Source organism: Carassius auratus, chromosome 19 (genome assembly GCF_003368295.1).
Source record: "Carassius auratus strain Wakin chromosome 19, ASM336829v1, whole genome shotgun sequence".
Taxonomy (NCBI): domain Eukaryota; kingdom Metazoa; phylum Chordata; class Actinopteri; order Cypriniformes; family Cyprinidae; genus Carassius; species Carassius auratus.
The window spans coordinates 3,792,014-3,804,586 of record NC_039261.1 but is presented as its reverse complement, the minus strand read 5'-3'; the positions used below and the strand labels follow the sequence as shown (position 1 = coordinate 3,804,586).

Genomic DNA, 12,573 nt, shown 5'->3' with positions numbered 1-12,573 from the left:
TCAATCTGTATTGATTTCTTAAAAAAAAAATGCTAAACAACGTTGACCTCAAGCTTTGAACTCTAAACCGTTTAGAGAGGTTAAAGGTCAGTGCAAAAAAGTACATTTTTAAAGTTGTAAAAAATTATTAATTGATGTACAATAATTATATCTGGTTTTATGTAACAAACCGAAAGTAAACACGTGCATTAAGAAACATACAAGGAAAGTAGACTACTGACAAATGTTTGACAGAAAGAAATGTTTAATTTATTATTAAGTGGACATAAATAAAACTCACAAAGAATTCAACAAATACAAATAGATAGATATGTACAAATGATTTCTTTATAGGATGGATGGATTGCAGACGAAGCTCGAACCGTTTTCACCTTTTCAATCTAAACAGTAAAGTCTGTCTTTCTCCCGCTCTACAGAAAACACCTTACTGTTACATCCCATAAAACCATGAAAATGGCCCTCCATTTCTATTTATTTACACACATATACATTTTAATCAGTCATTAACAGCATGATTTGGTCTTATTAATCTTTTAGATAATATTATTAAGAACAAAAAACACCATAGTTGGCCCCAAAAGGTTTTTGCAAATATAGATCCTCTATGATTAAGTGATTGTCTCTCGTCATTACTTTATGCCACAATACCATACAGATATCAGTAGAGAAAATCAACCCGTTTCCTTTCGCACAGGCCTTCTGATAGTCGAACCGACGAGACGCTCTTCTGCCCAGCGTCTGTAGGATGGAGTCCAGAGAGTCGCAGTCTGATGGCTCTCAGTAGCTCTGTGCCACGGGCGTCCAGGACGCGGTGAGTCTGGCGATGGAGCTCTCGAACTGAGCGTCTCCCACACCCACCTCGCTCAGGCCCGGGTCATACATAGAGGAGGGAGAGGACACGGGCAGAGAGGAGCTCAGCCCCGAGTACGACACCGAGGAGCCGCGCAGGAACTGAGACGTCAGGCCGCCCGAGATGGACCCCGATGCTGAGCCAGAGGGGGTGAGGGTCGTCCCCGCCACCGACCACAAGCTTGGGTACTGGCTGTAACACAGGAACCGCACAGTTAGCCAGCGAATCCACTATAAAACAGATCTGTGTTCAGATGCAGAAGCACTGACCTGGTGTTGGAGGTGGTGTTGGTGCTGTGGGACAGGGAACCCATGCCACTGGAGTTGGGTATCTGCAGCGCCGACCAGCTGTCGTGAGAAGCCAGACTTCCTGAAGAGCTGTCCATGTAGTTATCTACAAGCACAACACAAGCAATTAACACATGGACCGAAACATACAATAAAAACCTTTCTGATCGAAGAAACAACACTCTTAAAAATCAGGTCCCAAAAGGGCGTTTTCACAGTGATGTCACAGAAGAACAAATGTTTCTTCCAGGAAACCCTTTTTTTAGTGTGACGAACATTCTAAAACTCTAAGGAACTTTTTCCCTTGGTGTACTGAACATTCTAAAAATCTAAAGAAGCTTTTGTGGAATGGAAAGATTCCACGGATGTTTGAAGTTCTTTGTGGAACAGTCGATGCTTTATTTTAGGGGTGTATAATGGGCTCTTACTGCTGGTGGAGGTGCGGTGGGGGTAATGGCTGGGGTACGGAGCAGCTCTGTGGTTCCTCAGGCTGGAGTATCTCTCGCAGTACGAGCCGGAGGAGTGAACCGGGCCCCCGTTGAACTGAGGAGGGCTGCTGCTGGGGCCCATAGGGCCGTTACTGGGCAGGAACCAGCCACCGACTGTTGGAGGAAGACACGTGTGGTAAATATGCAATAAGAGACCGTTTGAGGGGATTTTTAATAGTTTACTCACGTTGCGAGTATCCAGATTGCTGGTTGTCAGTGCTGTGGTCTGGGACGTCCTTGTGGTCACTTCTGTTGATGTGACAACAAATAAATTGCCATTAATAAGTACATAACAAAATCTAAATCAATCTCATCATCAAGTAATTGCATACCTTTCTTTGGCATCCAGGAAGGCTTTGGCAAATGGGTTGTGCTTGATCTTCAGAGCTGTGATCTGAAAATGAATTAGAGCGCATTAATGAAGAGGAAAATGTTCTTTAAGGTTGAGGACGCATCTCAAGCATTGTTTAACAAACTCTCACCTCTTCATTCTGATAAGCTGTGACCGCTATAAACTGAGTGTCAGGAAAAGACTGACTGCTGATCATTTTCTGGATCCCTCCGACCTTCACTATGTGAATCCTGGGCTCGTATTTGTGCAAAGAGTTCAACATAATCTAAAAAAATAACGGTTGTGAAAGTTCATACTGAGTGTAATATAACTCTATATGATTTTATATGATTGCACTTGTTGCATTGTTATTTTTGTATTTGTGCCTGAGTGTCGTTACCTGTCCTCCTCCATTGAGTTTATTGGAGAGTTTGACTTTGCTGAAGGAGATGGGTGCTTTCATCCAGTGCGCGCCGAAGTTGGGTGAGTCTGGGTGGATGTAGACGCAGCTCGGGCTCTGCGGTTCAGGTTTCCCTCCCGGCACCCATTCACCGTTCACATATTTCCACCGATTATTATCGGCTGCCACGAAGTCCAGCAGGACCGAGTACATAGCGTTGGGGTCCAGACCGGTGACACTGGCCCTGAGCACGGGAAACATCCGCCTAGAAGAGGAGACAAAGACCGGTCAAAAACATTTTAACAGATCTCCAACTAAACGAGAAAAATTTAGACCGCTACAAAAATGTCCTCAAGCATGACCGGCGCGAAATTACAGCGAGTGCGTTCGTGATTAAAAAAAATAATACAATAACATAAAAATAAATAAACGTTTTTTTAGTTGGTATTATTATTTTTTTTAATAACATTCATGAAAAAAAAACTTCAAAAACACCTTTTTTTTTTTTTTTTTGCATCTCGTCAAATCTCAACGTACCGTCCAGTTTTAGTGACAATCATTTCATTAGTGAGCTCTTTGAACTTGCTCCAGAGCTCCGCGTCTTCTAGCGAGAGTTTAATATCGCGCTCCGACGCGTCGCCCTTCTCGCTGCCCTCCTGAAACTCGCTCTTCACGGCGCTCAGGAGGTGATCCAGGCGCTGGTCGGGACTCGAGGAAGACATATTTCCGATCAAATCAATAGAAGTCCGAATTCACTAAATCCCGTTGGGTTGCGATGCCTTGACAGCGCGTCTCGATCTGCCTTTTAACGCGCCGGAGTCTTTTTAAAGAGCCGATATACGGAGCGCCCGCTGTTTCGGGGCGTGGCCCACTGCGCCAGACCACGCCCCTCGCGCCCGATAATATGTCCCCACAAAACGGAAAGTATATTCCTGACATAAATAGAGGCCCATTACAAAGCGCTGAAGTGTTGACAGAGCACACTCAATGAAAAGAGTTTAAGATACAGGCCTTTTATGTAAAATAAGTTACACTTTATTTAAGGTGACATATTATTTGATATTAATAATAATTAACTACATGTAGCCTACTCACTAGGCCTATATGGTTAGGTTTAGAATCAGGGTTTAGTTTAGGGTTAATTATGGATAATACATTGTTATTATAAAAGCACACACATGTAACATGAGTAACAAAGACACCTTAAAATAAAGTGTTACCAAAAAATAATATAAAATGACATGAGGAGCAAAATATAAGCACAACTTCAGATAACTGACCTGAAACAATTCATTCATTTAAGCTACTGTTTTTGAATATAGCAACTTCTTAATGTATTGTATTATTAATATCATTTAGCAACTTTTACACATTTTGCACTTGTATTTGTTCTGATTTAATTGGGCGTAATATTAAATTGTTTAAATATAGCCCATTTCTTCTTCTTATCATTATTTTTAATATAGGCTAATGTGATATTATTAGCATGATTTCACATGGACACGTGGCAGGAGAGCAGCCTCATCCAGACTTGTTTTCTGTTGGGGAACCCGTCTTTGAAACAAAAGAAGGAAGAGAGACAGCGTCTGCCTTTGAACTCAGTTGTATATTTGCGAATAATGCTAATCTTTTGTTGTCCCAGATACTGATGTGAGAAAGCTGGTGTTTACTGGGACGCCCATTAGGACGCGGCCATCGACTGAAGTGTGGATGATGGCCCGGAGCTGATATGTGTGACCTTTCTTAATCCAGCAGGACTCCAGCCAGCAGCAGCCATGTCTGAATTAATAAACACAGCCTATAGCTGTTTACGACTCAATTATAAAAAAATAAATAATAATAATTACCTTTTTTTTTTTTTTTTTTTTTGCAAGCAATTGTAGAAATGTTAAATATTTATCAATTTTTAAAATATATATATTTATTCTTACTGATTCTAATTTAAAGTGCTGAATTTCACGGTCAATAAATATAATTTTGTTTATATTAGGTTACTTGAAATTAGAAGTTTATAAGACAATGATAGAAGGAAGTGTCACCTGCAGTGATATATTATACTTAAACTTAAACCTATTATAAAACATCCATATGTATTTATTAAAATAAATGATATGGGATAAGAGTTATGCTTATAACTAGACAGTATATTAATTGAGGTACTTAAAAAAATAAATAATATGGAATGCCACATGACCATTACAGTGAACTGCAATAAAAAAAGACATCTAAAATGTTGAAAATTATATAATTATATAATTTTTAGGGAGAACTGTGATGGTCGTTTAAGATCAAGTGTTTTAAACAGCACTGCACTTGGAGATGATGATAGAGGATGTGGATGTAGTCTGCACTTCTCAGGGGCCGTAAATGTGAAGGGCCCTCACACCTTTCAGCTCAGATTGAGTGGATTTACAGAGCAACAAACAGCCTGTCATCAGACACATCAACTCACACTCCTGAGCTTCTGTTTCTCTCTCTCTCACACACACACACACACACACACACACACTCGCACACACTATACTTCTCCGATATACGTGAGAAAACGATCAGCTCACTCAGCCTTTGATATTCACAACTTGTTACTAATATGTTTGGGCTTAGAAAGATTAACTAAGATATTACATATGAACTTTTGAAGATTCGGAGTGTGCTTCTGCTGTTTGAGTGTCAGGTTTCACAAATTTGTATCAAGTTAAAAATTTTGTGTGTACTTGTTGAACTGTACAATCTCCTTCCATTGATACACTTGAATAGTTCATCCAGATCTTTTTATTTAGCTGAAATGCACATTATTTGCAGTGTCCAGTGTTTTTTCTCTGTGTTTGTATGTGTGCTGACTGTGGTGTGTGTGTGTGTGTGTGTGTTCGGTGCTGGAGGGGTTAAGAGGCGATGCTGTCTCTCTCTGGCATTAGGATCCTCTCACCTCAGTGAGAAATATTACAGAGGCCTGGTGCTCCACAAAAGGACACTTATAAGAGAAGATGCATATTTTCCACACTTCTCCTCTCCGACCTAAATCAGTAAACAGAGCAGGCAGATGAGTCAGGGCCTGGAAAATAAAAGAGACAAGACACACACACAAACACACACTGTAACCAAAATAAGTATTCAGCTGTTTTCTTAACATCTGTGGAGACAGTCAAAGTCCAAAATTGGCTGTTATATTTTTAATGTGATGAATAATGCTATTTTTTTATTCTTTGATAAACTGATAGTTTAAAAATGTATTTATTTATCTGAAATACAAATCTTTATAATTATTCAAAAACATTACAAATCCCTTTACTGTCACCTTTTGATTCAGTTTACTATATCTTTGCTTAATAAAAGTATTAATTTATTTTATAGTGTAAAGCATACATGCAATTTTATAGTTAATATAATAAAGACTACTTTTTACTTTGTTTCCTTTTTGTGTTACTATTATTTTATTTGTATTATTATTATTATTATTAATATTGTGTATCTGTCTGTCATGTTATTATATAATTTTGTCTGCTCCAAAATAACTATTAACTAATAACTACTAACTGGTCATTTCTGTTACGATTAGTTACATTTGCTATTGTCATTTTTAGTAGTTTTTGTTAATTTTATATATTTCTTTCTTTTTTATTGATTTAGTTTATGAAAATTGCTTTTTATGGTTTTAGCTTTAATTTAAGTTTATAAATAAATAAAATATGATAAATAAAAAAATAATAAACAAATAATAATAATAATAATTATAAATTATAAAATAAAAAGCAATTAAAATACATTTCAAGATACAATTATCTGGTTGGTTTATTTATTTTACAAGTGTATTCCAGTCAGTTATAAACTAGCTAGGTTTGGTTTCAGTAGCACAGTAGTGACTGTATTGTAAGTGTGTTTTCAGCAGTGTGTGTGTGTGTGTGTGTGTGTGTGTGTCAGGCTCGCTCCCCCGCTCTCAGACAGATGTGGATTGAGTCCTGAGATGCGTCTGTCACTGCTGCGTTTCCACTTCAAGTTCAGGAAATCTAAACTTTCCTCTCCTAATCACCCTGGCCTTTGAAAAGGATAAAATAAGGCTGGAGGGAGAGTAATTGTTCCCCTCTCCCTCGCTCTCGACCCCCTCCAGGCCTTTTGGATGCTAATGAGTGAGGGAGAGAAGATGGCTTTGCTTCAGAAGCCTGTGATGAACTTCATCCTGTAGGACACAGTGAGGTGAGAGCTGAAGAAACACACACACAGACAGACAACAGACAGATCCTAGAGGAACCGCTCTGGAGGATCATCATAGCATCAGATTACATGCTTGTTCAGTTTGACAATAGAAAATTGACACTGTATTTGACACTGAAGACATCTACTCTTAATGATGGTGATTCCAGATAATGTGCACAGATTTCCCTGAATTATTCATTTTAAAGAGGTACTCAGACTTTAAAAGCTTTATATGATCTTCTAAAACTAAAATTAAGCTAATTTTACATTTGGACTTTTTTTTTCTCGGTGTTGGTGTGGACATGCAATTAAAACCAACAGCAAAAAATAAAATAAAATAAACTAAGATAAAATAAAATAAAACACAAATGACACACTACTGTTCAAAAGTCTGGAGTCGATAAGTCTGGTTTTATTTGATGAAAAATACAGTAAAAATAGTAATAATGTGAAATATTATTACAATTTAAAATAACCATTTTCTATTTGATGTTAAAATGTAGTTTATTCCTTTGAATTTTCAGCATAACTTCTCCAGTCTTCAGATCCTTATCACCACTCCCATCCACGATTAAACACTGCGTCCAGTGGATGGCATGTGGCAGCTCTTCTCAGCGCTTATCGGCAGGGATTGGATCCCTGAATCCGCACTCAGATGGCAATTTATAATGACAATGTTGGATTGGATAACTTCGTATTGCTCAATGCTTGTCAGCCTGCCACACTCCTGAACCCGCAGCCAGTCCCCCAGTACCAGAGCCCATGCAGGTGGACTCCTCATGGCTCTTTCCCTTTGATCGTGCTCTTCGCCTCGTAGCAGGACTCTGCCTCTACTGCATGGCCACAGACCATCCCACATAGCAAACGGACTTAAAATGTGGACTCAAGCTGGCACTGCTGGCTTCCTATCGGCAATGGCATGTCCCCTTTCGGCCAGAGCTGGGCCATGTGTGGAAATGACGGCACGACGGTGATCCGTCAAACAACATGAGGGCCGATTGTTGATGGGAGGAGTGTGGCCCAGAACAGTCCAGTGATATGTGGCCCAAATCAGGCTAAGATCTGGCAGCATATTATGTGACCCATGATAAACAAGATTAAAGATGGTTAAATGATCACATACATTTTAATGAACTGTAGTATTGTTAAAATGTAGTCTTTGGAATGGCAAGTCAAAACAGAATGAAACATTATAATTTCAAAATTAGGCAAATCAGTCAAGTGCATTAAACTGCACTTAATTATCATTTTATTAAATGTTATATTATTATTCTTGGTACAAATAATCTTACAATCCTTACATTAAAAGAGAGAGATAGAGGGATCATTGAACCGTTATCATGTAATATTTATTTGGTTTACTATGGGGCATAGTATTAGCATTTTTATTTGTATGCTGTCATGCACAAGCATTAAATAAAATGATCATGAAAGTATTTAATTTTTATTTAAATCCTCTGTATCCATGTGATGCTTGGTGTGAGGAACAGATCCAAATTCAAACCGCATTCATCGGCGATATGTTTCTCCTTCCTCTGTAGCTATAGTAACTATTTAAAAATGTGCCGTTAAGAAGTTTCACAACAAGTTTTACGGCAGCGATATCAAACGCTCATTGGTTTTGTCAGAGATTGCGACATGCCGTGTTTCCGGTGATGCGTCTCTTGAATGAGAAACGCATGCCTTGACGGAGTGGATCAGGATAGTATTTTCTGCATTTAACAATTTAAATATTCCCTGCTCCTCACGATTCTATTATATTCTGCCAGAGCGGACTGCAACTGCAATATATCAGCATTTGGATTACTGTGGTTCAGCTCTTTGAAACATCTGCAATAAATTATTATGATTAGGTTACACGTGTCTATCTGTTACGTTTCTCTTATTGACTGTATACTTTATACACTCACTCTTTATTGGTTGATTTGTTATTTATACAAATAAATAGAGAAACCAATGCGGTATGTTTTTTTTTTTTTTTTTGCACGTTACAAAATGTTGGGTTTTAAGTCTGATTTCCTATTCAGTTTAATGTACTTTATCCCAGACAACAACCAGTGCCGGCCCAGATCTGGCTGAAACTGCTTGCTGTCTGGGTTGTGTCTGGGCTATAAGGCTCATGTGTGGCTCAGGGATTCTGGTTTACTTAAGGCTGAGCATTGGCACCAATAATAAACCTGTTTTGGCCCAGTTCAGGGCCAGCTAAGGGTGATTAACTTACTTTGCGGTACTTGGGCTGAGGGAAAAGTGATTGCGTGGCCTGGATCTGGGCCAGAAGACATTTGCTATGTCGGATTATATCGGAGCCTGCCCTGTGCGACCCCCACGTCCAGCGTTGAGTACTCTTCAGTTTGAACCTGAAATCTCCAAATGTCTTCACTTGCCCTGTACACGCCAAGCCCAGGACCTCAAAGTTAAAATCATCCAGAAATAACCACTAGGGCATGGTCGGGTTAAATTCAAAGCTCCACCACTGAGGCTAGAGCAACTTTCATGAGGTGGAATCGCTTTTCTGGTACTGGAGGGACCCTCGATGGATATCATCCTGGGATGCCCCTGGCTCATTCTCCAGAAATCAGATGGGACTTGTGTGAGGTAACACACTCCAGCAGTGTATCTCAGCCCTTCCCAAGCCTTCCCAAACTCCTTGCATGGCTCAAAGAGCCTCCACTCGCACCGAAAGTCCCGAGCCACTGGAAACACCCATCGTTCCTTCTGATTATGTGGTGTTCCGGGAGGTTTTCAGTAACCAAGCTGCCACTCACCTACCCCCTCATTGGCCATGGGACTGCGATATCGCCCTGCTGCCTGGAGCTAAACTCCCCAAGGGTCGAGTGGACCCCCTGTCCATCCCAGAACACAAGACTATGGAGTAATACATCCAGGAGGCTCTTTCTCAGGGTTTCATTTGTCCTTCCACATCACCTACCGCTCCCAGTTGCTTCTACATGGGTAAAAAGGATGGGGGCTTAAGGCCATGTATTATACACCGTGTGCTAAACTCCCAGACTGTGAAGCATCCTTATCCACTTCCCCTGGTGATAGCTACTCTTGAGGAACTCCATGGGGCATGCATCTTCTCCAACCTGGACCTACGGAGCACGTTCGAACCTTAACTTTGTTCGAATCCGGGAAGGCAATGAATGGAAGACAGCCTTCATTACCCCATTTGGCCACTACAAATACTTTGTTATGCCATATGGCCTTTTCAATCGCCTTTCTGTCTTCTAGGGATTTATGAACAAGGTGTTCTGGGAATTCCACGATGACTTTGTAATCGTCTACATCAATGATATACACATACTCCCGGAACCTGGCTGACCATCACCATCATGTGAAAAAGCTCCTCAAGAATCTTCACAAACATCAGCTCAACCTGAAGCTGGAGAAGTGTGAGTTACATCACCCCACAGTTCATGTTCTCGGCCAAGAGGGAATTCAAATAGACCAGGGGAAGGTAAAGGCCATTATGGAGTAAAATTTTTCCCAGTCGGTGAAGGAACTTTAGAGCTTCCTAGGATTTGTAAGCTTCTATCGTTGCTTCATCAATGATTTTAGTCTGCACTCAGCTCCATTAACCTCTTTGCTCCGAGGTAAGCCCAAGTCCTTGTACTGGAACTCCAGAGCCCACGAAGCCTTCAAACAGCTCAAGACCGCCTTCAGCACAATCCCCATCCTTCATCATCCCAATTCTCTGTTCCCGTTTGTGGTGGAAGTGGACGCATCCTCCACCGGGGTTGGGGTCTTGCTGTCACAACTGTATGGCGAACCTCCACACCTCCAGCCTTGCACATATTACTCCAAGAAACTGACCCCACTGGAGCAAAACTATGATATTGGTAACAGAGCTACTCGCTATCCAACTGGCCATGGAAAAGTGGCGGCACTGGCTGGAGGGAGCTAATCATCCCTTTACAGTTGTTACAGACCACAAGAACCAAAAAGACTCAATCCCAGTCAAGCCCACTGGGAGCATCACCTACTGGCCTGGCAATTGTAATTGTAAGGCGGACGCATTGCACGAATGCATTCACCAGATTCACCCTCAGAACCTGAGCTAATTCTCCCTCCATCCCTGATGTAAATCCCATTGTATAGAATATCAACAAGGACATCCAAGCTGCCACTCTCACTGAACCAGCTCTGCTGGGAGGCCCAGAAGGGAAGACGTGTGTTCCCACATCTCAGCGACTGCCCCTTCTGGGCTCAGTTCATAATGTACTGGGCTCTGGACATCCTCTCACTCCTCCAGGTTCAGTACTGGTGGCCCAGTATGTCCTGTGACGTTATCAGGTATGTCTGACAATATTCATTACTTTATTTATTTTTCTATTACTATTTTATTATTTGGAGTGTTTTCTTTCTGTTATTTATTCAATTTTAAATGCAAAATGTCTATTCAAGAACCTCATCAACTCTCTCACACCATCATAATTAATAATAAAATGCAATCAAATTATTATTTTCACAATGCTATTTAAGTTATGTAATGGATCAAGAATAACAATTATGGAATAGTTCACTATATTTAGGGAGAAGTTGTCTCAATGTCTAATATTAATACTATGTGTGTAGGCATGGAAACATGTGTGTGATCTCACTGGAGTGTGATCTGGTCTGAGCACACAGAGAGAGTGACAACACACTGATTTACAGCACAATCTGAGCTGCCCAGCAACACACACACACACATATTTTCCCTTTCACTCCTCACAGAAGATCTGCATAGTGATGCTTGTTTCAAATATGCACTTTCATATACAAATCTCTACATTGGTAGATTATTTAGTTTGGGTGACATCAAATAGTAATTTTATTGTTTTGCCTCACATAATTCAGACATTACCTCATTACCATAACGTGCTGAGATATCTTTGACAAATACAAATATGGAAAACAATGAGTTTAAACCAGCATACAGAAATCGCACTGAACATGAATATATCTGTGTTTCACAAATCACCATTCAGTCAGTACACTCTCATAAAAAGTTTGCATAAGCAGTCATTGGGACAGGACCATTTCTAAAGATACGCTTTTGTAACTTATTTACCTCTGTATACTGCATATTGATACCTACATATATGTATATACTGTATGTATATTTGTATCTCAAGTGTACATATAAGCAACTTAATGGTATATATTTATACGTTTTGAAAAGATAAAGCTTGTGTACCTTTTTTATGGATCTGTAATAAAAAAACATGGGTTCACATGATTTGAATACATTCTGATTTTGACTTCTATTATGGGAAAAAAATATGTGTCCCAAGGGCTGAATTTATTAAAGAATTTACTGATTTTCTATCTGAGTTATAGCTAGCTGCAGATAATTGTTGGTGATTTTAAATATCAATGTTGATAATTATAAAAATGCATTGGGATCAGCATTCTAGACTTTCTGAGCTCTATTGGGGTTAGACAACACTTGTCAAGTCCTCAGCATATACAATAGCTCAGAGTAACTTGAAGATCTAACTGAAACTATTGACTCTCTCTTTTCTAGCTTTTTAGATATGGCTGTTCCTTTACACTTAAGGAAGATTAAGGAAAATAGTTTGACACTGTGGCAAAATGAACACACTCGCACCCTAAAGAGAGCACCCTGGAAAATGGAGTGCAGCTAAAGGAAAACAAAATTAGAGGTATTTCATATTGCTTGGAGGGAAAGTACCCTATCCTACAGAAAAGCATTAAAAACTGCTAGATCTGATAACTTTTAGTCTCTTTAAGAAGAAAACAGACTATAGGAGAGGAAGAATTTTATAAACTTTTTAAATCATCAAAACCAACAACATGCTATGCTATGTATGCTAGACCCTATTCCATCTAAGCTCCTAAAAGAGATGCTTTCAGAAGTCATAGATCCTCTTCTGACTATTATTCATTTGTCATTGTCAAATTGGCTGTTATTAAGCCTCTCATCAAAAAAAAAAAAAAAAAAAAAAAACATAACATAACATGACCCCAAAGTTAATTACAGACTGATCTCAAATCTCCCTTTTCTGTCAAATATATTAGAA

The 12,573-nt window shown here is 39.6% G+C and overlaps 1 protein-coding gene across 1 annotated transcript; it reads right to left on the bottom strand.

Annotated features, from left to right (window-relative positions):
* Positions 1 to 226: 226 nt before the first annotated feature.
* tbxta (T-box transcription factor Ta) lies at positions 227 to 3,157 on the bottom strand. The gene is made up of 8 exons (XM_026288402.1): positions 2,894 to 3,157; positions 2,357 to 2,621; positions 2,108 to 2,242; positions 1,958 to 2,019; positions 1,813 to 1,874; positions 1,566 to 1,739; positions 1,120 to 1,243; positions 227 to 1,042 (listed from the first exon to the last, which is right to left on the bottom strand). The coding sequence occupies exons 1-8, from the start codon at positions 3,076 to 3,078 to the stop codon at positions 778 to 780; spliced, it is 1,272 nt and encodes a 423-aa protein (XP_026144187.1). The 5' UTR covers positions 3,079 to 3,157; the 3' UTR covers positions 227 to 777.
* Between the last annotated feature and the right edge of the window lie 9,416 nt (positions 3,158 to 12,573).